General features: G+C 38.4%; 5 protein-coding genes and 1 non-coding gene across 9 annotated transcripts; 2 read left to right on the top strand and 4 right to left on the bottom strand.

Moving 5' to 3' along the window:
- Window positions 1–52: 52 nt before the first annotated feature.
- Window positions 53–2,050, top strand: CycH (cyclin H). Its single transcript, XM_033349459.2, has 6 exons — window positions 53–284; window positions 588–812; window positions 876–1,049; window positions 1,125–1,350; window positions 1,430–1,541; window positions 1,658–2,050. Exons 1-6 carry the CDS (start codon window positions 168–170, stop codon window positions 1,797–1,799), a joined length of 996 nt encoding a protein of 331 aa, XP_033205350.1. The 5' UTR covers window positions 53–167; the 3' UTR covers window positions 1,800–2,050.
- Window positions 2,040–9,608, bottom strand: LOC117165936 (uncharacterized). The gene is made up of 5 exons (XM_033349468.2): window positions 8,921–9,608; window positions 8,719–8,838; window positions 4,561–4,787; window positions 2,663–2,799; window positions 2,040–2,606 (listed from the first exon to the last, which is right to left on the bottom strand). The coding sequence occupies exons 1-5, from the start codon at window positions 9,093–9,095 to the stop codon at window positions 2,393–2,395; spliced, it is 873 nt and encodes a 290-aa protein (XP_033205359.1). The 5' UTR covers window positions 9,096–9,608; the 3' UTR covers window positions 2,040–2,392.
- Window positions 3,017–3,089, bottom strand: TRNAM-CAU (transfer RNA methionine (anticodon CAU)). Its single transcript has one exon. It is a non-coding gene; the product is annotated as a tRNA-Met (tRNA).
- A 1,359-nt stretch (window positions 9,609–10,967) lies between the features above and the next one.
- LOC117166459 (UBX domain-containing protein 4) lies at window positions 10,968–14,071 on the bottom strand. Of its 3 annotated transcripts, none has more exons than XM_033350430.2 (7): window positions 13,696–14,071; window positions 13,367–13,501; window positions 12,882–13,294; window positions 12,534–12,809; window positions 12,127–12,453; window positions 11,808–12,040; window positions 10,968–11,724 (listed from the first exon to the last, which is right to left on the bottom strand). In XM_033350430.2, the coding sequence occupies exons 1-7, from the start codon at window positions 13,775–13,777 to the stop codon at window positions 11,598–11,600; spliced, it is 1,593 nt and encodes a 530-aa protein (XP_033206321.1). In that variant the 5' UTR covers window positions 13,778–14,071; the 3' UTR covers window positions 10,968–11,597. The 3 variants fall into 3 exon arrangements, with proteins under 3 accessions (XP_033206321.1, XP_033206324.1, XP_033206320.1); XM_033350433.2 differs by having other exon boundaries at window positions 10,968–11,721; XM_033350429.2 differs by having other exon boundaries at window positions 10,968–11,733; window positions 13,696–14,068.
- A 271-nt stretch (window positions 14,072–14,342) lies between these two features.
- On the top strand, window positions 14,343–19,199 carry LOC117166460 (uncharacterized). The gene is given in 4 exon segments (XM_033350434.2): window positions 14,343–17,735; window positions 18,350–18,856; window positions 18,917–19,122; window positions 19,124–19,199. Coding segments are annotated over 4 exon segments (3,585 nt in total). The 5' UTR covers window positions 14,343–14,887; the 3' UTR covers window positions 19,148–19,199.
- Window positions 19,200–19,260: 61 nt separating this feature from the next.
- Window positions 19,261–25,367, bottom strand: LOC117166458 (uncharacterized). Of its 2 annotated transcripts, none has more exons than XM_033350428.2 (9): window positions 21,718–25,367; window positions 21,326–21,567; window positions 21,054–21,231; window positions 20,810–20,952; window positions 20,554–20,732; window positions 20,372–20,483; window positions 20,119–20,301; window positions 19,775–20,017; window positions 19,261–19,663 (listed from the first exon to the last, which is right to left on the bottom strand). In XM_033350428.2, exons 1-9 carry the CDS (start codon window positions 24,800–24,802, stop codon window positions 19,583–19,585), a joined length of 4,446 nt encoding a protein of 1,481 aa, XP_033206319.1. In that variant the 5' UTR covers window positions 24,803–25,367; the 3' UTR covers window positions 19,261–19,582. The 2 variants fall into 2 exon arrangements, with proteins under 2 accessions (XP_033206319.1, XP_033206318.1); XM_033350427.2 differs by having other exon boundaries at window positions 21,706–25,366.
- Window positions 25,368–27,016: the final 1,649 nt, after the last annotated feature.

Below are 27,016 nucleotides of genomic sequence, written 5' to 3'. Positions count from 1 at the left end.
CGCCTAATGCTGCCCTCTGCGATAGACTGGTCGAAACATCGCACGCCATCTTGGATATTTAATGCCTGTTTTTACCGTGTGATTTTACAGTGTAAACGTCAAGTTTGGGTTTTGTGTTATTGTGCCTAGCGTATTTGAATATACTTATCAAAAGCACAACAATTACAATGTTCCCGCAAAGTTCACAGAGAAGGTATTGGATATTTAGCGATGAAAATGATTTAACAGCATTAAGAGAGAAAACCAATGCAGAATTTATCCAAAGGCATGGTGCGAATATGAAGGTGAGTTATGCTGCTTGCAGTGATAAGTAAACAATGAAATTTTGTATTTTAATTGCCAAATCGTTATCGTGCGTATTATAATTAAGGATAAAATTATTATTTCCAAATAAACTGGTGAAGTAGATATTTGAAGTATATTCTATTGATAATTGTAGCTAAACATGTCGATACATATGTACACTGTTTTATATGAATTTTTTATTTGTCATTTTTCAATTCGTTTTTTGGAGTATAATTTTGTATTGCATTGTGATACACATGTTATTTCCACAAAACATAACATGGAACTTATATTTTAAAAAGCCAGAGCAGAGAGAAGAACATTTTCTATCCCACATAGAGGAACGTACATTACTTCGTTTCTATGAATTACAATTGAGAGACTTCTGCCGCCGCTTCACACCTTCAATGCCACGTGCCACTGTAGCTACTGCGTTGCATTATTTCAAACGATTTTATCTTAGAAACAGTGTTATGGATTATCATCCCAAAGAGATTTTAGTCACATGCGTTTACTTGGCTTGTAAAGTAATTATATTGTCTCCATATTGTCATTACATTTCTGCAGTTTGTCACAGTAGTTGATTTTAGGTAGAAGAATTTAATGTATCCATATGTCAGTTTGTTGCTAATATTAAAGGAGATAGAGAAAAGGCATCCGATATTATACTTAATAATGAATTGCTCCTTATGCAGCAACTAAATTATAACTTAACAGTGCACAATCCATTCAGACCTGTAGAGGGATTAATGATAGATATCAAGGTACATCTTTAATACCTTTATATCAGTGTAAGTTCAATAGTTTTGATGTATTTGATAGAATTAATATATTTTTAGACGAGGTATACATCTTTGGAAAATCCAGAACGGTTGAGGCCATATATCGATGAATTTTTAGAAAGGGTATTTTTGACTGATAGTGTTTTACTATATACGCCAAGTCAAGTTGCATTGGCTGCAACATTACATGCTGCATCCAGAGCCTCTGCTAATTTAGATAATTATGTAACTGATATTTTGTTCTCTCAAGAACATTTAGTGTGTATAATAGAAGCAGTAAGAAGTAAATATATCCCCTTTGATTTATGTTTCTCTGTATATCTACAATATATTTTAATTGGCATATATAATATATGTTCTAGAAATAAGATCTATGGCTAAATGTGTAGAACCTCCTTCAAGAGAAGTGGTAAGAGCTTTGGAAAAGAAATTAGAAAAATGTAGAAATCAGGAAAATAATCCTGACAGTGAAATGTAAGTATATATTTATAGTCTTAAGCATAGTTTTATAGTATACTTTAAGTATAATGTAAATTATATTTGGTAACATAAGTTTCAACAAGATAAGATTTTTGTATGTACTATTACAGTTATAAGCAGAGAATGCAAGAAATGTTAGATGAGGAAGATTTACAGGACAATGAAAAATATGCTAAAATTATACAAGATCAAGCAGCTCATGATGAGAAAATCTTGGGTGTCAGCAAAGTTTTGTCTCCTTCGGCTCTATAATAAGGCAATTTCTGACATTGCATTGATACCATTTTTTATACCTTTGTCAATTGTACATAATAATGAATAATTGATTACTTTATATCAATAAGATCTAGGAAAGGGTTACAATATTTATTAATATTTCAATATATACCTTTTCGAGATAAAAATACATTTGTTAGTTTTTCATTAAAATCAGGAAATTGTTATAAAAATTATTTAATGTATATATTGTGTCTCTTTATAATAAATGCGATTAATAAACTTTTTGTTTACCTTGTTCATTTTCTATGCTTCTATCGTTATTCAAATGAAATTGTTTAATTTTTTACAATTTAGATGGGGATTATGCTTTCACTATGAAATATTCTTGGTATGAATTTTGGTTCCATTTTAGTATCATTATTTATTGTGATAATAAAAAAATTAACAAATATGTTAACCGTTCTTTAGAATGTTTAAAAACGCTATTAATTTTAAAATTTTCAAAAATATGTATCACATACCCAGATTTCTAACGATTCAATCCTGCACGATATTAATTATATTAATATTGCATATGAGCTTTACCAACTAATTTAATGTAACGTGAACACGGAATATTTTCGTATTTAAGAATCTTGATGCCTAAAGTCTAATCTTTGGCTTAAATGATATGTCGGATTACTTGTTGGGATGTTTTGGAAAATCGTTGTCTGTTGACCCATTGTTAAATTACTTGGCAATGGTTGAACAATAGGCAAGGCAGATGGTAAAGGAACTGTCGCTAAATGTTGTGGAAAAATCGGTGCTCCTGGTTGCAGTTGCGCTGGATAATTAAAAAACCTGAAAAAGCTTTTCCTTTATAAAAAGTCACATTTTCATTGAATATCGATACTCACCAAAGACGATCCTCGACGAAAATTGGTCGAGGTGCAGGAATACCTAAACTGGAGTAATATTGTTGCGCCAGCAGTTCCACGTCGTTTGTGTACTTCCTTTTCCACTTTGTACGTCTATTTTGAAACCAAATTTTAATCTGTAAATATAAGAAACGACACAAAAATTCATTAACAAATACGAGTATTAGAAAATGTTATTCGTTTATAGTAGTATGTTCAATAAAGAATTGAAGTGATCTAGGTGAAGGAAACATTGATTCGATAAGACATTAAGTGAATAACATAAGCTACGAAGTATAATATGTTAAGATCAAAGAAATTCAGAGTTTCTCGTAACCAAAATCAAAAAATATTTGCCCCGGGTGAGGATCGAACTCACGACCTTAAGATTATGAGACTTACGCGCTGCCTACTGCGCTACCGAGGCATTCGAGAAGCTTTTCGCCACCACATTTGAAATTGCAAACCTCGCAAGCTTGAGCTTTTCAAATATATTTATGCAAAAAAAAAAGTTTTTGTGTTCTATGCTAAATAATTGCGAAAATACAACAATCTTCAAGGGATATTATGAATTTAAGGAAACATACAAACTGAAGCTCCTGTGTGGAGAAGTATCAGGAGAAGTCAAGCCTGACCATGAGAAAAAGATGAAACATGTGAGGCAGCGCGGGAAAAAATGATGTCACCATCTTGGACACGATTCCTACAGAATTTTCTGAAGGGGAATGCCTAAACCGGATTCAGAACGTTCAAAGCGATAATATATCCTAATTAAAAAATCGACGCCTCTTCGGTCCGTCGCTTCGAAGCATCCGTTGTCCCGAGATTCTTAGTTCTTGTGGCATGCTGGAAACGTACACACGAATCGGAGGAGCAGTAGAGCAAGAAGAAGGGGACTCCCGGAGCTGGCTCGTTAACTACGAGAAATATTGTGACAGTTATGTCTGCGCCACGACACGTCTCCTTCTTCCCTCTGATCCGTCGTCTGATCATCCTTGCCTTTTGCTGTGATCACAAAGATAATTATCTGCCTCGTTCGCGGTACCCCGCGATATTTCTACCGCTTTGGCAATTATTACAGTTCGCGACATTACTGGTCTGGACGATTGCAACTCGACCGAACAGAAAATATCCAGGGTATTGTCATAAATTAATTAGTTTAAAGCGATGCAACAGCAAGCCATGTTGCATCCTATAAAGTAAATGGAAGAATTATGTAACTGTCGCAATCCATTTCTACAACTTTGTGTAGGATTACGTAGCTAAATCTTCGTTGAAAGCTGAGCACTTCGGATCGGGAGGATAATATTAGAAACCGAATTGCGTAGAAAAGTGAGCAATACAGAGGGTTGCTTAAATGTGGCGCCTATAGTAGGTAAAAAGAATCGAATTTCTAGGTAGAATACAATTTCTACGCAACACGATGATTAATTAAAGATTTCCGCGAAAGAAAGGGGCGATCGTTTTGCGTTCTCGTCTTCTCCGTGCGAGAAGAAAGGGCGTATAAGTGCTAATTGGTCCTAAAGGGCGATCTTCCCCCATGGCGCCACAATCTGGCGCCTATACATATGGTGACCTTTAGAGCCATAATTCAATGCCCGGTTGAATTTGAGAAACTCAGGATACATGGAACTTAAACTATTTCAGGTGCCCTTAGGCTACGGAAGTCTCAGACATTATCGCAATTTATTGTGTGGTGTGCATCTTGTTCGAAGCAACTTCAGCGAAATGTGTTTCCCTTTAATCACAGGGAAATCTTATTTAGTAGCTCCAGTTCTTCTCATTATTATGAAATATAATGTGGTAATTTTTCTTCTCCGCGTGAAACCGTTAGGTAGATCAGTTTCCGTTCCGGAAATCTTTGGAATGAATAGCGACATAAATTATGTAACACGTACCTGAGTTTCAGTCAGTTTCAGACTTTTGCTGAGCTGTAGTCTTTTCGCCACACTTAGGTATTTGTTCCTCTCGAATTCTGCTTCTAATGACTTAATTTGCGCCGCGGTGAATGCCGTACGAGGCCTCTTCTTTCTTTCGTCATCGCTAATAGCGCTGTCACTTTTTTCTTGAATGTCTCTATCTACACCTGTTGTAGAGTTGGCACTGCTACTGCTGGTACACGCCTCTGGTAACATCGTGGAAAGGATTATACCATTTCTATATGTATTGTGAAGTACATCGGGCGAGAAATGATAATTAAGCCACGTTTCCTTATCGTGTAATTATCGAATAATTGCGCGACGCTGGTCATGTTACTTCAGCGGAATGAAAACGCGTCGTAATTAAATGAGCTCTAATAACACGTGGCTCATGCGAGATTAAATAGCAGACAACTACGAATTATAAACTATAACATCGTATTCGATGTTTGATCAGGAATAAACGGGACTAGATTTAAACAACTGGTGCGATGACAAAGGCCTATCATTAATTGTAAAGCGGTGGTTTATGTGCCGTGACGCGACCTGTTCTCATTTTAATTGCTTTTAAATGAGATCGGTACCATAGACGATACAAAACGCCGTCTCTTTTTAACTTAACCAGACCCAATTACCCCTTTAAGATTTCTTTCCTCATCAATCTCGTTACTTTTTTCCCCCCGTCGAACTTGTTTATATTTATATTTATCCCGGGCATACAAGCCGCTGGTACAAGACGTCGCGCCTCGCCCATGAGGAATGTCTTTGGGGTCTCTTTTAGTCGACTGGTAACAGGATCGCGTTCTAAGTAGCGGGGATCATCTTCTAATTATCTGCCCATTCGTCATCCGACGAAAAACCCTGGCAGCACGACGCTCCATCGTTGAATATATGTATATACGTCTGTTACTTCAAAAAAGAAAAGTATAACTCGCGACACAGCGATACCATTCGTGTCATAGCGTACGCATACTGTACCCTATTTTATCACCTTTAGAAATAATACATTATATATATATATGTATAGTGAAAATTAATACAAAATCCCTTAAATCCCTTAAATCCCTTAAATCCCTTGAATAACAGGATCAAATTGCTCGGTTGTTCGTGTCGTTAGAATATAATTAGCATCTCATCTGTATTGAATGTCTTGGAACAAGCACGTTGAAGAGATTAGACCTCATCTATCACTGTATCAAACGTGAAGAGAACCTGTTATTTTGGCATCGATAAATCGATGACAAAAGCTTCCTCCTTTGCAAGAAGAATGGATCGGCTCGAGCAACCCTTGCAGTCAGAGGTGCAATAAATATCTCGAAAAAAGTATTTGCGGCGTGGTTACCGGGACCGCAGAGTGTCGTTTACCGGCTACTAATTGTCAGATGGCGACGTAATTGTCGCGTTTCTCGCGCGTTTTTCGAGACTTCTCTTCTCTCCCGTACTACGGAGTCGTCGGCTAAAACCGTACCGCCTCTAATTCACTCGACGTGAACCACGTCGTACGACGTGCATGCTTGTGCACGTGTAAATTAAGGAAAGATTCCAACTCGAGTGCTGGGAAACAGTATGCGCAGATAATAATATCAAAGGCTACAAGTAGCACGTGTTTACATTTTAGATTTGAACGGCTATATCTGTTGTATTAGCACGATGCCTGTGGACATTGCAGTTAATAAAGAGTTAAATCCGTCTTACTCTTCTCTTTACAGAATTACCTATAGGAAAGTTTTTGTAATTTTTTCTAACGAAACGTTTCGGGAATTTTTTTTCTAACGGAGGTTTCACACCTTTCGTTGAAAGAAAAGCTAACATTCTTTTCCGGAAAAGATCTGAACAAGCGGAAGAGAAAAATATTTTCGGAGGGTGTTCGCGCGGCTCATTTGTCGTCGACTTTCTGACTCGGTTGCATTGACGAACGAGCTCCACGAAGAAGAAGAAGAAGAAGAAGAAGAGGGAAGAAAGGGTTGGCGTGGAAGGCTACGGTGCAAAAAGGAGCTTAAAACGTGAAGAAGCGTGCGGTGGAAGTCGACGAGGAGCACAGCGAGCCGAAATAGAACACCACGCCCTCTAGTTTACCTAATTGCTGCGAGCTGCGGTGAACTTGTCTCCTAATTATTCTGTGATGAATGGTGAGAGCACGAGTAGAAATGTGCGATAAAACGTGGCTAATTTTCATTCGTTCGGCGTTGCACGATTTCACACTCGTGGCCAACTACCAGGATAATTAATCCACACGCGTAAGTCATACCCATTGGACGCTTCAGAATAGACAGATGGCTAGATCTTTTGTCATGATCTAAACCATCGTTCACTTAGATTAATATCGTAGACTGCAGAGATTTCAACGAAAGATGTCTCGTTTTACTCTTCAAGGAATTGAAAATGATTTTGAGTCTCGAATTAGACCATTATACGTTTGGTATTCAACGATGGTGATATCCCTACTATAATTACTATATCTGATAGACAGTTGCAAGATATATTATGCGTTGAAGAAACGACCAAATAAATCGTTTATTAAAAATCATAAAAGTGAGCCGGTAAAAAAGGAAAATATCTTTTGGACGACTTTACTCGTTCGCGAGGCAGCTTTTGCAAAGATTTACGCGTCGCGTTGACGGCTTTGTAGTTGGACGCGACGTCCCACATATCTCAGTTGAAAAGCACGGCGCAAACGAGAATTGTCCTTTCCTTAGATCTCGGATTTATCGCGGTGACCATTACGTTGTGTAAATCACACAAGACAAGGGCCCTTGGTAGAAATTAGTCGTCGAGAATCTAAAACACTCTTGGTAAAATGGAATTGAGCTGAGCCAACTATCGATGCTTCTTCGTACATTATGGCGTGGACATATAATAACACCAGTCCAGTAAATGGATATTCTGTATGAACTGAATCTATGACTCTAAGGAATTGATTCGCTATAACGATCGTAATACGATTGTAACTAAAAGATGCATCGAGAGATTAAGATACGTAAAGAATTTCTTATTAACGCTGGAAATGGAAACCAAATAGGATCAACCCATAAGATATCGCTGAATGTTATCCGTTCATGGTGTATTTCTTTCTTTTTTTTTTTTTTTTGTACATTCTGTACGGTAGGGATACGAAGACACATTTTGCCGCATTTCCATGGCAGAATTAGCAGGAGACAGATAAATAGTGAACGAAGAGCAGGAACATTGAGTGGGCGTGGACCCTGCAGGAAGTAATGGATCAAACTCACAGTCGTCCGCGCAAACTTACGAATTTGTTACCACGTGAAGGAAGCATGTGGATTCTGTAACAATTACTCCCTTTCACGTTGGTAACAATATCCGAATTAAGTGGAAACAATTACCCATTACTACGCAACGTGTAATAACTGTAAAGTTGGGATACAAAGTAATTTTAGAGTTGCGCGTTGACATCGGAATGTTTGCGTCAACGTATATTACGGATTTTACGACATGTTTTACTGATTACATACTTAGAGTTTTAATGAGGAATCTCTAGGTAATGAGAAGCAATTAAAACTTAAAACGATGGCAGCGCAACGAATGATTAAGACTTTAAAAGAATCATCGTGTGTTTTCGAATGATCGGCACGGTATTATTTTAATACCGACTTCTTTATTGTACTATTGAGATATCTTAGTTGGCCGTGCAATTTAAGGAAATATAAATACCACAACAGATACGATAAGATGTTTTAAATAATAGACTTTCAACTGAAATAACTCGATAGTTTGCCGTTTGTTGAATTAAGACATTTTCCGAGCTTTTACCTCTGTGTTTTCATACAATATATAACCAATATATATCTTTATATATATACCTATATATATGCCTTTATTAACCAAGTAATTTGACAAAGCAAATACAAGTGTGCAACACCTGTATAATTTGTTGAGTTACGCCGTATAATCTTGCAAAACAGTGTCTACCATTAAATCGAGTATCGCAAACGCGATTTTATAATGATTTCATTTGGATACGTTTAACTGATAAATGTTTGTGGAAACATTTAATTTTATCGCATATGTTAAAATCGACGTTCTTCTTTGTTTCAGTAGAATCGCTCTAATGCATTTCAATTAATTTTCATTGCAAATCAATTGTAATGCGGGCATAAAATTTTCAATTCAGCTTACCATAACACATTTCTGGTTCAGGGGTCGAGCAAACCAGATCCACATCGTTAAATTCGATTTCTTCTGCCATGGACATGGAGGAATCTGGCGCTATCAATTTCCGTTCCTCCGAATCATTTGCTATTTAAATGAATTTCATTTTTTTTTTTAATTTGCTTCATTAATCTTCGTAGAATGAAACGGAAATTTTGGGCGAACTTACATTCGTGACCTTGCAAATACGTTTCGGTCTGAATTGATACGCGAGTTTCCTCTTCGACAGGTTTCTTACTTGGCGCTAAAAGACTTTCGATACTGAACGAGCATACTTTCGGACTTTCATTCAATTCCATCGATTCTCTATTGGTTTCTGATGTTCTCACGTGTTCTTCCGACATTCTAAATTTCGATCGTTCTCAAATGCCTGACGCTATCATTTAGATCTCCGTTCGATGTTCCGATTGATTAGATATCCACTTCAAAGTATTTCAAAGATACGTATCTAGTGCTTTTTTAAGAACCGATCCTTTAAAAATCACTGCACATGTCTTCACTATGCTTATCACCATCGCATCACAATCACTACCTGTTCGTACAATGCTTCTCAAATTTGATTCGTCGGTAATTAACGAAACATTTTTGATTTTATTCTATGAAAAACAGAATGATGTGACTGATGAAGTTGCAAGTACGAGATCGATTCAGATCATTCATAGATATCCGTGATCCGTTCGCGGGATTAGAGTCGAAACCAGCGACTGATTGTCGGGGTTGCTCGCGATGTCCAACAATATTTTTTTTGGCAACCAAGTCAAATTCTTCGTTCTTCGAGGCGGCGACGAAAAGCCACGTGCTCATGACGTCATTGTATGTTCAACCAATCCTATGTAAGTTTGGGCGGTTCTTGGCAAGCACGTGCGTTTCTGAAAGGAGCCCCTAATGATCTCGTACAGCGAGACGGTAGCAGTCACTAAACGGTGGTAATGAGGTACCCATAAATTTCTGTCACCGCCATGAAACGCTGTTTAATAACTGTCTTGACAGAAAGCGAACGCAATATGATATCAATTTTCAATCTGTTGCATCTGCATCGAATATGAATTTGGAAATACCCTGATTATGTCAAACGTCATTTCAATTTCGAAAATACGAACGATTAATTTCTTTTTAATATTCTAATAATTCGATGACTGTATGATGAGTTATATTCAAACAAGAAAAACAGAGGAATTGTAGATAGTAGATGCAAAATATGTGTAATACGTGTGTATAGTTGCAAATTTGCATATAATGACCGGGATGATAAATTGAACGTCTTAAATGTATTATTAGACCTGTATTACGATTCTATAGAAATCTGAATTCCCGTAATTCGAAATAAGCGATAAGTTTGTCATTTACCTATTTGGTAAGGTCAGTGTACATTCGCTCATACATTTAATGAGATTATTAGACGCACAATTGTTTATATTAACAGAACGATGATAGGGATGATAGAATGATACAAAAAGTGTTGACAGATGCGAAATTTGGCTACGTTTATGCGAACCAACGAAATACACTGCAGAAATTTGTTTCGCACTTCAGCTAGCCAAATTGTGATTCTTCTGAATAAATCAGAACCAGATGATATTGGCTTAGAGTTAGTTCTGATTCAAATTTATTTATATCCATCGCGTTTGATTTATATTAATTTTCTTACGTTTTGATTCGGTGCAAAAATAAAAAAGAAAGAACGGCATAAAACAACTTCGAATTTTATATCTTCAAGTATGAGGAATACATTGTAATCGAACATAGTAGACAGTAAAAGGAAAGAACTAGTAGGTGTGTCCGTAAGATCACATTACTTAAACGACACTCCTCTCGCATGTTCTGCAATATGTTACGTTGCCAGAAAGCTGACACCTTTGAAGAAACAAGTCAGCCAAAATGTTTGTTAATTTTACGCTTAATTGGTGCCACAATCGATAGCATCAAGGTAGTAAGGGTGTAAATTATCGATTCCTTCGAACGTGTCAACCGCAAAATAAAACGGTCGAGACACTTCTCTGGCATTTGTCTTCCATCGTTTCCTTGAACATATTTTTGGAATCATATTTCGTCAGACGAAAAATCACACGTCATGATTCCATGTTCTCACCGTTGTAATAAACTGTCGTGTATCATCTTACCAACTACTTGGCGCCATTAATTACACGCCGTACAGAACCGAAAAGCAATGAACTTAAGATGTTTCTGACAGAGTGTAACAACAGGAAAACTCAGGATTTGTGTAAATTTTATATATATATTTTTATTATTTATATAATAACAGAATAAAAGCTTTCTATATAATCGATACATTTTGCTTTTATCGTAAAATAAAACGTAACGTGATCACTATTCTTAGTACAATTCTTGTTACTCGAAAATATATCGTAACTTTGATTAATGTGATAGAACAAAATAATTTTTATTTTAAGAGGAAATCTCAAAGCATATATAATATAACTTAAAACCCATAATAAGTTCAATACTCGTACTACGAATATAAGGATGTATATTCCATATCCTTTTCAGGATGTATGCTTATCTGTTATATAGTAGTTGGAAAACTGTGTTTGGTCCTTATATCATTTGTAACTTATTAAAGTATATTATCGATTTAATATTTAATAAGGTGATAAGTAAACTTTCCTGTTTAAATAAAATGATTCGTACCTAACGTGTTATCGTAATTGATAATTGATATCGTGATTGTAACGACGTAACACTTGATTGCAGTGCGACAGAACAGAAAGATATAAAAGTTTAATAAAATATACTTTTTATCGAAGATATCGTTTCTGTTGCATATCTAAAATTCTGATTAGTGAAACAAAGTAAAGCTCATTAGAACTTTATTGATTTATAATAATCTACATTTGTTGCGTTGAATTACCATTCCATGTATTATTCTCATCATTATCATCCCCACCTGATTGTAGTCTATGTACATTTCCTTCAGTTTTGATGGTTGTACTTCCTTGATTACCCAAATATCTTCTAACCAAACTAAATGTCATAAATCGTTATCGCCTATGTCCGTATTTCACTTACATAAATATCCTCATAAACATGAAACCTACCCTGATGAACTGGCAACATTCTGAAGATTTTTAACTGTACCAGCTGCTTTGTCTTCTGAATCGTTATTTTCAGTAGAGTTATTTGGTTTTTTCGGTGTTTTATTGCGTGTACCTCCGGTAAAATATCCTATCACGTAATAGTACACAGCTGTGAAAATTGAAAAAGTGGACCAAACGAACCGTGGTAAAATACCAACATCTTGTGTAGATGTCACAGTTGTTGTAACGGTCGACTGAAATAATAAATCGACAATAATAAAGCATCTCGCGAATACGATGAAGAATGTGAATATTTCATCAAAGCATAAACTGAAATTACGTTTTTCAAAGGCAGGATTAGGATAACTGCTGTAGGAACCAGTTCCAATTCTAAAAGAGTTTTATCATCATCTTCGTGCATTAATTCCCGTCTTGGAAAGGAGGTAGACATCGCAAATTGACGGAATGGTAAATTAATATTCTGAACAACGTAAGTACGCAAATCACGCAAAGTACTTGATGGTTCAAACTGCGCGATATAAGGATTGCCAGATGGCAATCGGAATTGTATTCTACTGACAGTTGCCTTAGATATCGATGGTTCAGATGGTTCCGAGTTGTTACTTTGTTGTTGACTTTGTTGCTGTCCTTGTTGTTGTCCTTGTTGCTACATTTGACAAGGATACATTTTTTCTATATATAAAAAAATTAATTTTATGAGCTTTTTCCGAAAAAGAACATACAAACCTGCTGCATTGCTAATTCTTTTTGTTTTCTCTCTAATTTATCCTGAGCAATTTGTTGTAAAACTTTCTCCCGAGCTGCTGCATCAGCAGCTCTCTCTTTCATTCTCTCTTCGTAAGCTTGTTTCATTTCTAGATCCTGCTGTTTTTGCCGCATTTTTTGTATGTCACGACCGATTTTACGACGTTCTATTTCACTTTGTCTATTTTTCTTTTCCTCCTCTTCGATACGCTGTTTTCTTTGTAATTCTATTAGCTGTTGTGCTTTTTTTAGTTTTTCCTAAAGATACACAATATTTTAATTTTTTTTTTATCATAATGCTTTAAATAAAAAATTTTTATGTAACCATACTTCTGGTGTTAGTTCTTTAGTAGGTGTCTCCTTTGTTTCATTGACTGGTTCTGATGGTTCGCTAGTTTTTAAGCTTGTGGATGGTTCTTCTTTAATATCGTTCTTAATTACATTATTATCCTTATCCTCTGATGTAGCTTGAGTTAATGGTACTTCTCTGCTTGATTTTGGTATGTTATCATTATTTTTATCTACGTCAATTTTCATATTAGCATCAGTAGTACCACTGGCCACAGTAGCTTTTTGTTCTGCATCTATCAGATTGACAGATGCATTTTTATTTTTTCCTACTTTTGTTAAAACTAAGTCAATTTTAGTAGCTAAATCAGCTGCTGTTGTGGTGCCAGCAATAATTTCCAAAGGTGCACCATTTTCACCAATGAAGAATAGGGATGGTACAGGTACCAGTTGATCTGTTGAAAAATACTTAGGAAAATACAGAATTTTGTTGAAATTTGAACTTGAGTTATTTTATCAAAGGATACAAATCTGAGCAAAGAATCTGTAGGTTTCAGATCCACTTTCCAATCGAATTGCTACAAAATCTTCCTGTTCCAAGCGGCAAGAAACTTCTGTAGCATTGATTGCTTCAGCGACTTGTGCAGATGTGTCATCTTTACCTGTAAATAGATGACAAGGCTATTTGTCATATAACATTCATGATACAAACAAAACATAATTATTATAATAGGATTTGAAAATAAATGGTAATCTGTAAGTATGTTACTAATTAAATGAAATGAAAAACAATTTAGGCGAAAAACAAGTAATAACAGATTAAATAATGCCTTAACCTAACATTACAAATATATACCTTCAATGAAAACGACAAAAATTGCTTTCCTTGATTTTGATGTTGCCACTGCTTCATTGATGCTACCTTTAAACCACTTCATGTTTTCTGCAAAGTTAAGGATATTCGTGTTCTATTGTGCTATCAGTTGATTATGACGTAATGAAAAAGTGAGTTCAATCACTAGAAATTTTCTGTAGAACTTGACGTTTCAAAATCTACGTAAGGTTTGGTTAGGTAACTATTGAATTGTATTAATGAATTGGTCCATTGTATTGAGCATAATTGTCCGTTTGTCTTTACATTAATTCAGTAAGGTATATATAAATAGCTGTAACCATAATATTGTGTGAATTTGCAAAAATAAGCCTTGTGAAATGCAAGTCAGTGTCACGTAACGCTATTGTAGACAAGTTATTCGCAAATTGAAGGTAAGCTTATTGTTAAATCGATGAAAATACTGTTGATTGTAACACAGCCTTTAAGTTTAGAGGTTAAACAAGAACCAGTGGACATGAACCATTGTAGTGTGACCAGTGTATAAATAAGGATGCGAGTTAATGAGTGAAAAAGATATAAAATTTATGTATGAACCATTTTATTGCCTTTGTCTCGAGAATAATACAATTAAGTAATGGCTCATTTCATGAAGAAAGGTAAGTATTGATGCCATTTTTTCCTTATTATGGTTAAGATGAATGTGGAAACTGGAAGCGGTACGGGTTATTTTGTTGGCCACACTGCTTGTATCGCCATGTTTCTTACTTTCCGTTTGTTTGCCAGAAGGAATAGTGGAATAAAATGTGGTAATGGCGAGTGCGTCTGTTCCGCATATTTGATGTTGTGATAAAGTTGGGCGTACGCGTCCGCCTTATCAGTCGTGACAATTTTTTTTCTTTCAAGTATGTCTACTTAATTTACGTGTATATACGTAGGTTTTAAAGAAATATAACCGACAATAAAAAGAATAAAGTGTCCAGTGTGTGATGTCGGTGATTCATTATCGGAATATGGAAGTACACGACAGATAATAGAAGATAATCATATTATACGAAATAAAGTTTATAATTTTATATATTTTACAACACGTGCACTTCATCCATCATATTCGACTTCTAAACCCTCAAAGAGAATTTTAAGTACACTATTGTATTAGAAATAATCAATACGTGCCCGTAAACGTATAACAAGATAATATGAAATCGGAACGAGCATGAAGGTAACTGTGTGTTTCGACAACGTTAGAGTGGTGGTTCCTTGTGGGGATGGAACCCTACTGGTTAAAGATTTAATGCATGAGGCTACTTTAAGATATAAAAAGGCAACTGGAAAAAATGATAGTGCATTAACTATAAATAGTTTGTCCTCCTTAACTGGAGGTGGTCTCCTGGATCCAGATGATAGGTTATGTGATGTAGCTGATGACAGAGAACAGATTGTTGCTCATTTTGTTAATCCTGATGTTACGCATGCTGGTGGTGATGGGGCAAGTTCAGTTGGCACGAATAGCCCAGACTTTTTTCATCCAGATAGTAAAGAACCACCTTATACAATTGATGCACATTCCTCCATTTCTGTAAGCGGTATTAAAAGGGAAAGCACCAAAAGATTGTCAATGCATGCATTGTCAACCAGAGAACCTTGTTTAACCACATATTCTGCTCAGTCCCTTCCCAGAGAATCTCGGCGTAGAGAACCACTGGGACAAGATGCCAAAGTGTCATTTAAGTATGCAAATGCTAATATAGAACCAGGAGATCAAGGAGAAATTAGAGAAATTGTGATAAAGAATGAAGCAGGACCACTGGGGCTTCATGTGGTGCCATGTTATGATTTATTGGGTAATGATCAAGGACTTAGAGTCGAAGGTATTGAGCCTAATGGCAGAATTGCTAGAGATGGGCAAATTGACCTGCATGATAAGATCATTAAAATAAATGGACACAATCTATTGCATATACCATTTTTTAAAGTGCAAGAGATCTTTCGTACCTGTATGACAGAACCATGTTTGCAAATTTCCATAGTAAAACATAAGAAGCCGCAAGAAAAATCATTGCATAAAAATCATGGCAATACTAGTGGAGGGTCAGAAAAGGAAATTGATGATAATGTTAAAAGACTTCAATGCAGTAATTACAATTTGCTACAGACAGCTAACACCCGTAAGATTGGACGTATGATAGAGATAGAATTAACAAAAGGCAGCAATGGTCTTGGATTTAGTGTCACAACACGCGATAATCCTGCAGGAGGTCATTGTCCGATATATATTAAAAATATATTACCAAAAGGTGCTGCAGTTGAAGATGGTAGATTAAGATCTGGGGATAGGCTGTTGGAAGTAAATAATAAAGAAATGACTGGTAAAAGTCAAGCAGAAGTGGTTTCACTTCTCAGAAGTATTCTACCTGGTGGGAAGGTAAGGATGGTGGTATCGCGCCAGGAAGAAATCTCCTCTAGTATTCCAGACTCTCATTCTCATGGTACTTCCACGAGTCAAGCCTTAGAAGCTACAGATAATTCAAAATATTGGAATGCATTGAATACATCACCGAAGAAAAAGAATACAGAAGTGCAAGATAAACTTAATACCCATAACTATGATAAGTGCACTTTTAAACCAGTGAAGTCTACATCAGAAGATATTGTTTTATCACCACGTAAAAATCGCATGATTTTAACTTTAGACATACCAGTACACGATTCAGAGAAAGCAGGACTAGGTGTTAGTGTTAAGGGAAAGACTACTAACACAGATGAAAACACTAACATGGATCTAGGAATTTTTATTAAAAGTGTCCTTCATGGGGGTGCAGCCTCAAGGGATGGGAGATTGAGGACCAATGATCAATTGCTCAATGTTAATGGGGTGTCATTATTAGGATTATCAAATTCAGATGCAATGGAGACATTGAGAAGAGCGATGCTCAATACAAACAGTTCTGTAACTGGGGTGATCACTCTTACAATAGCCAGGAGGATATCTTCGTACGATGGAAATGATAAAAATTTATCAGAGAATTTGTCTTCTCATTGTAAACTGGAATCAGCTAATAGTATATATATTTCTGATTCTACGAAAGGCAATGAAGGCAGAGTAAAAGAAAAGAATAATTTGAATTCCCAGTCAGACATCTTGGACAACGGCGGATTATTGTCTTGTGTGACCGCCTCTCCATGGAATCCAGTTATCGATAGATTGACCGAACAATATAATAAGAATAGTTTAAGGAACGAAAGTTACTGCATCGCTACCAATAAAACGTGGATAGAATCTGCTAGTAACGTGAAGAAGATTACGATAGGACAGCGCGACGATCGCGCGGAACCAGTATTGCTAGAAGACTCCAATGACCCACAGTGCAATGAAGCTAAACGAAACACAGATGATAAAGATAGTCAGTATTCCGGAGACCCAACCTACGATAGTCAATTATCCTTGGAAGAATTTAATTCCTCTTCCAATAAGTTTTCGCGCGACGCTTTAGGTAGACAGAGTATGTCGGAGAAGCGACACGCCGCCTTAGATGCCAAGAATACAGATACTTATAAGAGAAATAAAAAATTACGGGAAGGGCGCGAAAATAAGAATCAGGAACAGACCAATCAGAAACATTCGAATCAATCGGTTGAGTCAGAGGATCCAACTAAACGAGGGTGTAAATCGGACATTTACGATAAGAATAAAAATAAAGGCACTACTGACGGTAGAACGGCCAGTGAGAGTAGTATGAAACGATACGAAAAGTCCGTAGATCCTGCTCAGTCAGAATACGTATATACTATACCTGGATGTAATAATAAATATACATCACCGAGGAAACATTGGCTTGTTGACGATGTACATGGCGAGATAAGGAGTAGCAATAATTTTAAAGACGATCGCAAGGGTTTTCCAAATAGTCGGGGGGATGTGAAACAAGCATCTCTCAATTCAGCTTTAGATGATCGATATAAGCGTTTGCGAAAGAAAGGTGGCATACGTTCGATGCTTCGATTAGGAAAGAATAGGAAATCGCTCAATTTCGGTGATAGTATAGAAGCTCGTCACGAATCCAGTAATTATTGCAGTGGAACGATTAATTATATCGCATAATATACAAAAGGGAATTTATAACGTAGATACGGAATTCAAGATATACATAAACATACTTGTGCATAACACCTAGAAAACACATATTATACACGAAATATACACATCTTAACACTCATTGCACGTGCGCTCGTACATGTACTTACACACATATATATTATGTACTTAAATATGTATGATTTGTTCCAAAGTGCCTTATATCATTGCAAAACAAAAAAATTTATTCTGTATATATACTTATATAATTTTTGTATTTGTCTTTAATTCGTACCGATCATGTATCTATTTTTAAAATAAAACTATGCACGTAATATAAGCAATGTGTAAGTTGAATAACCGATAATTTAACGAAACGGGAACTATTATTGATATTCATTAGACTCTTAAAATGTATTTGATTATAAATTTTATAACGCTAAAATTTTCTTGCAAATTTTAATTTATATCCAAGAGAAGCAATGTTCGATACAAACAGCATGTTGCCAAACTTGGGTGAGTTACGGTATGGTACATTAATTAAATAGATGGCAAAGAAATTTATCTTCATTACAAGTACAATATATGTTTCTTCTGTTCTAGCACTTCAGTTAACTCCGAATCAATTACTGTACCAACAGAAGCGTTACAGGGGAAAGATAAACATTAAAAAGCCGAAAATATATTTTAAGAAAAGAGTATTGAACAATCTTTTAACGCCGTTCTTTGTCAATCCCAACAAAGGTAAAACTCTGGAACAATTTTGTATAGAGTCACAAGAGGTACAAGCCGAGAAACAGTTGGGCCCTTACGATCAAATAATAGCGAGGGAAGTTCGTAATTGGTTTGACAATTCTAAAATGATTGGTTGCTTGCACGTAAACAGTATGAAGCAGCTGGATGTATTCGACGTTCAAGTTGCACTTTTCAGGGAAAATATGCACTACAAGTATTATGGGCCTCATATTATAAACCATGTCATTAAGAATTCACGTTACAATGCTCTTGCCCCGTTAGTTAGCAAGTATACTTCGTTTGTGTTCAGTCCTGAAATAAACATGATTACTTTACAAAAGATTATCAAGAAAAGCAAGAAAATGTTTATAATGGGTACGTAATATGGAAATATGATTGCAGAGTGATTTTATTAGTCAGTTGATATTTTTGCAGGGGGAGTATTGGAAGGACAAGTCTTGAACTATGATGATTTTCTGAAATATGGAGAAATGGATATTATAACAGCGCAGCTGGGTTTGGTTCAAACATTACAGAATGCAGGAGGCCTTAACCTGAATCGACAACTCACACATCATCAGACGACGCTTGTAACACGACTGGAACAGATCGGTACAAATGAGACAACCTCCAACGATAAGAAATGAACAATCGGTGCCTGTATAATTGCAAAGCTACCTGTATCTATAATTTATTATATGTTTATGATGCACACGAAGCATTAAGTAAAGTACAAGTTATTCTCCCGTGCCCTTTATCACTACAAAAAATAAGAAAGATTATTGGAAACTGAGGTGTCTACCTCTTTATTACTTCTTATTACTTCCAGTTCCATGAAGGACGGTTCCGCGATAAGGTTAATCGTTGAGCAAGCAGCGTGTGTGTGACATATACGCATGTAACTTATCAGTATCAGATTTATCGGTTATCAAACTCGTTATTAAATACATATCAACCCATTTGACTAGTGGTTTGCCCCGATACAATAACTTCGACAATAGTATAAAAATATTTTGGTTAATGGTGCACTGCAGTCCCTTTGTTTCATTATATGCACCGTTCTTTGTACGTCGTTGCGGTAATTGTATCTTCTGATGGTTCTCAGTGACAGTAATTGCAACGAGGATGACACTTGACTCCATTTTCTCCGCATCTACAGCCTCCGGACGTGTCTCCCTTTCCCTGCGAATCGCCCAAAATACGATCAATATTTAAACAAAACAATCGAGTCGCAACTGCATATATTAATATTTCAATATCGAATGATGATATTGTCACGTATCGACTACTCACTCCTGGACCCCAACGCGGGCCTCTTGTTACCCAGCATATCTCGGTCTTGCACATTGAGCAGCGTAACCAATCGCAACCCCATTTCTTCATCAGAACAACCGCACACGTGGGACACGCGAGTGCTTCACCTCTGTCCACCATTTCCTCGAGCATCTCCGCAGTTCTTCGCGATTCCTGATCCGTTTCTTTTGATAATCTTAGTTCTTGCTGATACTGCTTGCAGTTTTTACCAGTATGAATGGCCTATGGAGAAAAGATTTCTTTCTAATTTGTTTTAATGCAATATAGTATTTGAATTCCACTTTTCATGAAAGAAGTATAATTATTAAGTTTTGTTTTCCGACCTGACATGTGAGACAATTGTTTGCGCCGCATACAGGGCACAGGAAGTTGTTCACATCGTCGTCGTAGATGCACCAACCAGGACAGTCAGGAGTTTTACAGTGGAACGCGTTGTTTCCAGCATTATTCTCCGCTTGAGCGATTGATTTGGCTAAATGTTGCTGATAGATTTCTGGTTCAACGAGCTAAATAATCGTATCGTATTAAATTTTTTCTAAGCACTTATTTTTACCAAAATTTGAATGGTTAACTTACTGCTTTAATTTCACGTTCTTGGAGAGTAGACTCACAGGTGTATTGTGAGTCTCTGTAAGGACATTTCACTTCGGCTTCTTCGCAGTATCGAATCGTATTAACAATACATGACCTAGGAAAAATTACTTGCCGATAATGTGTTATAACTTTATTTCAAATTTAGTCAGAAGTTAATAGTATACCTGCAGAACATATGTAAACAATCCCTCAAAATCACTCCTTCACGAGGACCGTATGTAACGAAGCATACGGGACATTCGATCGGTTCGGAGTTCGGTATGACGTCACAGTTTTCCAAGGAAATTAATTCCTCGTATCTATCCATCTTCACTTCCACTGGCGTATTCCTCTCCTCTGTCCCCTGCAATTTTTGTTATACTTTATAGAAAAGATTTCTATATAAAAAAGGTAAACAAATTTTTAGAAATTGTTTAGTACCTGAGGTTCTTTGACTTCTTCGGGATCTTCTTCCACAATTTGTAACACTTCCGCAGACGTACTTGTATCATCGTTTATTACATTTGATACTTCTTCTGCAGCATTATCTTTCTCCACTCGTACCATATTTTCAGGTCTTAATTCTGCAACCAATTAATTATTAAATATTCCATTATACATTTATTGGTTTGCTTATTGTTATTACTATTTATTTTATTAGCTTACCTATTATTATTATCATTACCTGGAGCCACGAGGTACAAAAATACCGGAGAGCCATTTACGGCCTGTAATTCGTTTAGAGTCGCCTCATCGCGATCAGCTAAATTTTTACCAATGATCCATCGTTGCACGTTCGTCGGTATCTCGAATTCCGTGTGTATCTTTGCTTTCAACTCGGCCACCGTCATTCTGCTGGGCAGCTGTTATTATATTTGGGCTTAGTACAGCATTTAATATCGTCATATGGATTGGCAAACCTCGGCCATCTTGATTTGAGTAGGTAACGCTATTTACCTGAAGTGGTATCGGTCCCTGGTGAGCAAGCTTGTCCTCAATGTACATATTGACTTTAATCAACTGATCTTTGAGACGGGCTGATCGTTGCCGAATCACGGAACAATGAATCTTAAGCCGTGCTAGTTCCTTTGCTAAACCAGCTGCTTGTTGGTGATGACCAGATGCAATAGCTGCCTCTAGCTTTCTGAGTAATCGGTTTATGGCCAGCGTGTTCATATTCTTTTCCGCTGAATTGTCATCTGTCGCAAACAGAGAGAAAGCACAAGCGTTAAAATGGTAGCAGGGAAAAACGCGTGACATTAAGCAATAAATTTAGACAAATGATTCATTCAGAAAATCCCGCAACTATCTAGGACAATCAACTAAATCAAAGTTACCTTCTTCACTACCTTCGAATGTATCTTCCTTCGTAATGAATTTTCGTTCAATTACGGGCGGTGTTTTCGGCATTTCACTGGTATTATCAATTTTCGTAACGATATTTCGCTCGGAACCAGTATGTTTGGGCGAGGGAGTAACACGTGCATTCGCGTAGATCGATTGCTCGATCACATTAGCGTAAGTGTTTTCGTTGAACGCGGGTGTTCTCGTCGTTTTTGTTGCTTCGATTTCAGCAAAATCTCGTGGTCGTATGAGCTGGAACGTATTTTTCACCAATCCTGAACCACCTAAATTCTTCCCTGATGTTTTGTATAGGACGTTTTCTTGTTTCCAACCCGAGGTGGACGGTTGTTCCGCGGATGTAGAAGGCTGATTCAATCTTCGTATATTTCCACTAGTTTGTACGGAACACGATACCTTCTGTTTGTCGGGCTCGTAATCATTTTGCAGCGCTATATTCTCGACCTTCGTTACAGCGGAAACGAAATACGTAGTCTTGCTAGGGCCAGCCGCTACCTCTTTTTCCGGAGCCAGTTTCTCAGTCACGTCGGTGTTACGTGTCACAATCTTGCCCGGCTTCGAACGCTTTGGTAACGAGTGTTTCATTTCCTTCAACATCTCCTTTAAATCCGTTGTAATTGGATCCTCGATGGTGTTCAATAACGGTGACCTGGTCTTAGTCGATTTCGTTTTCGCGTTCGGTTCGGTCGGACGAAAGGTATCCTCGACGGCTATCGATTTTTCTGGCAGTATGCCGCTCTTTGTCTTGGCGTCTTTCTCCGCCTCGACTAGGATATCGAGCACTTTAGTTACCTTACTTGATATTCCGGCTTCTTCCTCGTGAACTTTACTTCTCTGATTAGTGGCTGTCGCGTTTGTGCGGGCCGCTCTACGATCAATAAGCTCCAACTCTTTCATACGCAATTGCTTGTCGATCTCGTCGAATATATCCGAGAATTCTTTTTGAACGCCATCGATACGTTGTCTGTCCAGCTTCTTTGGTTCCTCAAAGATGTTTAAAGTTGTGTGTTCCTTAGCTTCCACGGAGCTACGAGGAAACAAGGGTCTTCGTTGGTCCTCGTTACTCGCTTTTGTTTCCTTTTCCTTCTTTTCACTGGAGACTTCCTGTCTGGATCTAATTTTTTCCTCCATTACGGACATCGCGCTATCCTTCTGAGCGACCTGATCGTTCATTCTATTTGCAGCCAGTTGACTCTGCAAGAACGATATTCTGTTGGAAGTTTCACTGACCAGTCGATCTCTCTGCTCCTTGATCGAACTACCCTTTGCCCCCGAAACTTTCTCACCCATTTCCGTATTCTCTGACCGATTTCTAGATGTCTTTTGTTGTGGTGGAAAGTATCTAGATATATCTTTCTCGATGTGACTAGCCTGTCCGCTTGCAGACTGAACCGAAAATCTCGGATGATCCTTCCAATCATTAGCATGCTCGAAGGCCTTCGCATTTCTCACCACGTCTCGTTCAAACTTCGCCGGCTGCTGATCCCTGGCGTTCCTTGCGAAGAAATTGGCATTCACCGTGACCTTGGTTATGTTACTGATGGCGTTGAACTTGGAAATCAGAGCTCGCGTGCCACGTCTGGGCGACGAACTTTCCATTGCAGACGTGACGATGTCTTGAACGAGCTCCTCGTTCATATCGTTCCTTTTTTCGAAAGCATCTACGAATTTCGAAGATTTCAATAGCATCGAGGCTCTCGCTCGTGCTTGTTCTTCTTGTACGATCGCTGCGGCTTCTTTGTCAAGTTCGCTGATGTTCGTTAAAATCGACAGGCCGGATTTTCGTTTTGCTTCCTTCTTCCTGTCCTCCGTTTGTCCGCCACGATGGAAGAAGCTCCGCCTAGACAAAGACGCGTCCACGGAGTAGCTCGTGGAAGAAGCCGTGTTCGTGGCAGCACATTCTTCTTTTATTTCGATCGTCGAGCTTGTTGGCCCCCGGAGGACATCGCCCCTCCTGGACGCTCCGGAATCCCGAGAATGTTCGAAGACGCTCCGTTTATACCAAGGTCGTGGCATGGCGGTGCTCAGAGTCCCAATACCGGGCGCCACAGTCTGGTTGTCTTGAAGAACAGCGATGTCCGACGAACTGGCACTCGTGTCCTTCGTGTTCTTCTCCTTCGTACTTCGTTTCAATTCCCTTTTCGGCATTAGGACGCCTCCTTGAAGGACTAGCGTGTCGTTGCTCAGAGTTTGCGCGTCTTCGGTGTCTGCTGGTTTTTCTACGTCCATTCCGCCATCGGTAATCTGATTCTCGCACTTTTTCTCAGGCGAATTACTATCGACGATCTTCTCCGGTGGTTTCGGCGCGCGTCGCTTTCGCCTGCTGCTGTTCCTCGATGTTTCGCGTGCATCTACCTCTGTTGCTTTGATCGAAGTCACTGGAGGATTCGGTGCGCGTCGTTTCCCCTTCACGTGTACCCTTCTACGGGTGGAGTTTACGCTATAATGATTCTTTCGATCGTCTAGCCTTCTCAACGATTCCAACAATCGTCGATCGGGAAGCGGTAAATTTCCGCAAGAATTGAAGGTAGTCGACGGCTGTAGCGAGTATCTCGCGGTTATGTCTCTTCTATGAGAATGAGCGTTCGTAGGTAGCGTGCAGGCAACATCCGCTAACTCGTTCTCTTTGTTGCCAACTGCAACCTTCGAAGCTCCAGCCGCGAAGGGGCCAACTTCGGCCGCTTGTTCTAGTATGTCTAACGATAATCCATTATAACTGCTCAAGGTGCCAGTGTGAAAGGCGAAACTACGTACCGTGGTGGTACTATAAAACGTGTCTACGCTTTCCGCGCTCGACGATACGCTTCGTTGCCGGCCGTTTTCATTATCTCCGTATTTATCGATGGTTTTTCGCCTTTTGTCCACCGTTGATTCGCGATTACCGGACCGTTTGAACCACTTGAACAGGGAGAATCTCGCGTTGCCACGTCCTGCCTCGTGAACGTTACGCGACTCGTGGTCTACGGACGCTTCCGTCGCGACGACGTCCGACGTTCTTCCTTCCCGGTCGCTGATCCGTACGCCATTGGAGAATGTGTTCGTCTCGATGCTGCATGCGGCTCGCTGTACCATTCTTACTCACCGCATATTCCCTCTCGCAGCCAGCTCCGCCCCACTGCTCATCCACTGCTCCGCATAGTTCTTTATTTAGAATCACTCGAATGTGGTTTTAACTTCCTTCCAGTTCGTCTCTATAGGTAAAGCCAAACTCGTGGAACCTTCGAAGAATCTTCCGTTCTCATCCGACACAGCACACCTCTCGATTTCGCGTTACAACCAGTACGTTCTCTTTTGGTTTTAATTCAACCTATCCTCTGACTCTCTGTATATCCGATTTTCTGGTCTCTCGATGTTTTTTCGCCTATCCTCCAACGCCAAGCAAAAGGGAAATTCAACAGACAACGACGGCTGCCGGGTACGGACGCAAACTTGCGCGGAACATCGTGTTCCGATCGAGTTACGCGTTTCCCCGGCGTGTACGTGCGAGGAATGTATCGCGGAACGGTAAATCGACTGACGAATTTCGCTGCGAAACCGTCGGGGACGCTGCCGAACACGCACGACAAAGATACTCTCACTCTTCACTATTAATAGACGGGCCTTCTCCTGCCGTGGGTTATTTTCAAGTCCACTCTTGCTGTCTGCGCGCTCGCTGTCCGAAATCAAAACAGAGAAATACGGCCGTACGCGCGCGCTTTTTAACCACGAGCACCAACCTTTCGTTCATGAGTATTCTTACGATTCGTAGAAACGATTCTTTTTTACGGTATTTCAATTGACAATCTTACTTTAGATTTCAGGAGAATAGAACGTGAAACAGGTGTATCTATGACATATCCAAGTATTATATTATCTTTTGAGAAGTTGATTGAACGAACGTAGTTTTACGATTGGATGTAGATTTTTGTCATATGTCTGTTCTCTGACATAAAGACGACATATCCTAAAATAGGAGTATAATATATATGACGAACGAAGCAGGTACTTAATAGGCCATGCGCCGGATTTATATACAAACAGCTTAAACCATCCGATGTACACCGTCGCGGAGATTTGTATCACGGTATATGCAAACTCCGCTCTCGCCCACGGTATTATTTTGGGATTTGACTAATCCCGTGAGAGGGCATGGACCAGCATGGTGATGATCAGCGTCTCGCTTTTGAGTTAGCCGATACCAACTCACGAACAAATAAGTGTCGTCTTTTTGAAAAATATCCAAACTCACGTACACGTCATTCGATATTCGATGCCACGTTCATATACATACACATATAAGACACGAAACATGTTGGACCAAATATGAAGCTACAGAGTTCCTTTACGATTCGTCAGTCTCGTATTTTGTTTGCCATCCACCAAAAATAACGTCCGGTTTCCCGTAATATTTCTTATTACAAACTCCAAAAACAAACGATACTTCGGTCTACATTTTCTTCTGTTAAACGATATAGTTCCAAATAAACTTCTGGTTTAGATCATTCTGACGCTTCGACTCTCTGCTGATAATCTCCTGTTATAAGATCGCTATAACAGCTTGCCGCTTTCCTTCTTTTGCCGTTAGTTTTCCCATAAACGCGATTAATGCCACAGTAAGAAGTTTCGCCAGGGATGGTAGCGTGTCGTTCCTGCATACTCGCTGTTAATGAAATTTTTCGGTGATAACATGATTTTCAAAGAGGTGTCCCGTTTGGAAATCAACCAAGCAAATATTTTTAATTACAATTACCGAGTATGAAGAAAGACATCAGCGAGAGCTAACCTTTAACGGCCTTTAGCCTCAGGAACCAACCTAAGTATGTTTGCTCAAGAGTTTATAACGCGGCAGGTATCTCAAAAGTCAAAGCGGTTTCTCTGGAAAACATAACACGCGCGGCCATGATTCTACAGACGCACTCGCGTGCATTTACGCTATGCTCGCACAAACGGTGATGAAACACAATACCGGGGTACAGTGAAAAGGATTCGTTCATGGAAAAAGGGACGATGCTCTCCGTAGAAAACGCCAGGTGTTCCTATATTTTATTTAATTACTCGACAACATTCAAAGTTGCATCGCCGGCTATCCGCATTCCCGTTTCCAGTTAAGAGGTTTCATTTAAAGGAACCACAAGATATATGATTTTTTTATACCCTTTGCACGCCTTTGAAATAAGGCCACTGTTAAATAACCCCGTGCGCGCGGCAACCAGCAGTATTCTCGCGCGATCATACTCGCATCTTCACGGCGCGTTTAAATTGACCTATAGAGAGTTCCCTCTTATCTTTGTTCCTCGCACACCGTCC

This window comes from Bombus vancouverensis, chromosome 11, assembly GCF_051014615.1.
Source record: "Bombus vancouverensis nearcticus chromosome 11, iyBomVanc1_principal, whole genome shotgun sequence".
Classification (NCBI taxonomy): domain Eukaryota; kingdom Metazoa; phylum Arthropoda; class Insecta; order Hymenoptera; family Apidae; genus Bombus; species Bombus vancouverensis.
The sequence above is the reverse complement of the archived record's forward strand: the minus strand, read 5'-3'. Positions and strand labels throughout refer to the sequence as shown.

What these genes read in the sequence shown, in the direction of transcription:
- CycH (XM_033349459.2), top strand. Translation starts at nt 168, where the DNA reads ATGTTCCCGCAAAGTTCACAGAGAAGGTATTGGATATTTAGCGATGAA. An exon ending in GCGTTTACTTGGCTTGTAAA is followed by an intron (nt 813 to 875) that starts GTAATTATATTG and finishes AGTTGATTTTAG; the next exon opens with GTAGAAGAATTTAATGTATC. An exon ending in AATAATCCTGACAGTGAAAT is followed by an intron (nt 1,542 to 1,657) that starts GTAAGTATATAT and finishes GTACTATTACAG; the next exon opens with TTATAAGCAGAGAATGCAAG.
- LOC117165936 (XM_033349468.2), bottom strand. Translation starts at nt 9,095, where the DNA reads ATGTCGGAAGAACACGTGAGAACATCAGAAACCAATAGAGAATCGATG. An exon ending in TGAACCAGAAATGTGTTATG is followed by an intron (nt 4,788 to 8,718) that starts GTAAGCTGAATT and finishes CGATGTTACCAG; the next exon opens with AGGCGTGTACCAGCAGTAGC. An exon ending in TTCGTCGAGGATCGTCTTTG is followed by an intron (nt 2,607 to 2,662) that starts GTGAGTATCGAT and finishes AAGCTTTTTCAG; the next exon opens with GTTTTTTAATTATCCAGCGC.
- LOC117166459 (XM_033350429.2), bottom strand. Translation starts at nt 13,777, where the DNA reads ATGAAGTGGTTTAAAGGTAGCATCAATGAAGCAGTGGCAACATCAAAA. An exon ending in TTTTGTCGTTTTCATTGAAG is followed by an intron (nt 13,502 to 13,695) that starts GTATATATTTGT and finishes ATCTATTTACAG; the next exon opens with GTAAAGATGACACATCTGCA. An exon ending in AAGAATTAGCAATGCAGCAG is followed by an intron (nt 12,454 to 12,533) that starts GTTTGTATGTTC and finishes TGTCAAATGTAG; the next exon opens with CAACAAGGACAACAACAAGG.
- LOC117166458 (XM_033350427.2), bottom strand. Translation starts at nt 24,802, where the DNA reads ATGGTACAGCGAGCCGCATGCAGCATCGAGACGAACACATTCTCCAAT. An exon ending in TGTTTACATATGTTCTGCAG is followed by an intron (nt 20,484 to 20,553) that starts GTATACTATTAA and finishes AATTTTTCCTAG; the next exon opens with GTCATGTATTGTTAATACGA. An exon ending in GCCCGCGTTGGGGTCCAGGA is followed by an intron (nt 19,664 to 19,774) that starts GTGAGTAGTCGA and finishes GGCGATTCGCAG; the next exon opens with GGAAAGGGAGACACGTCCGG.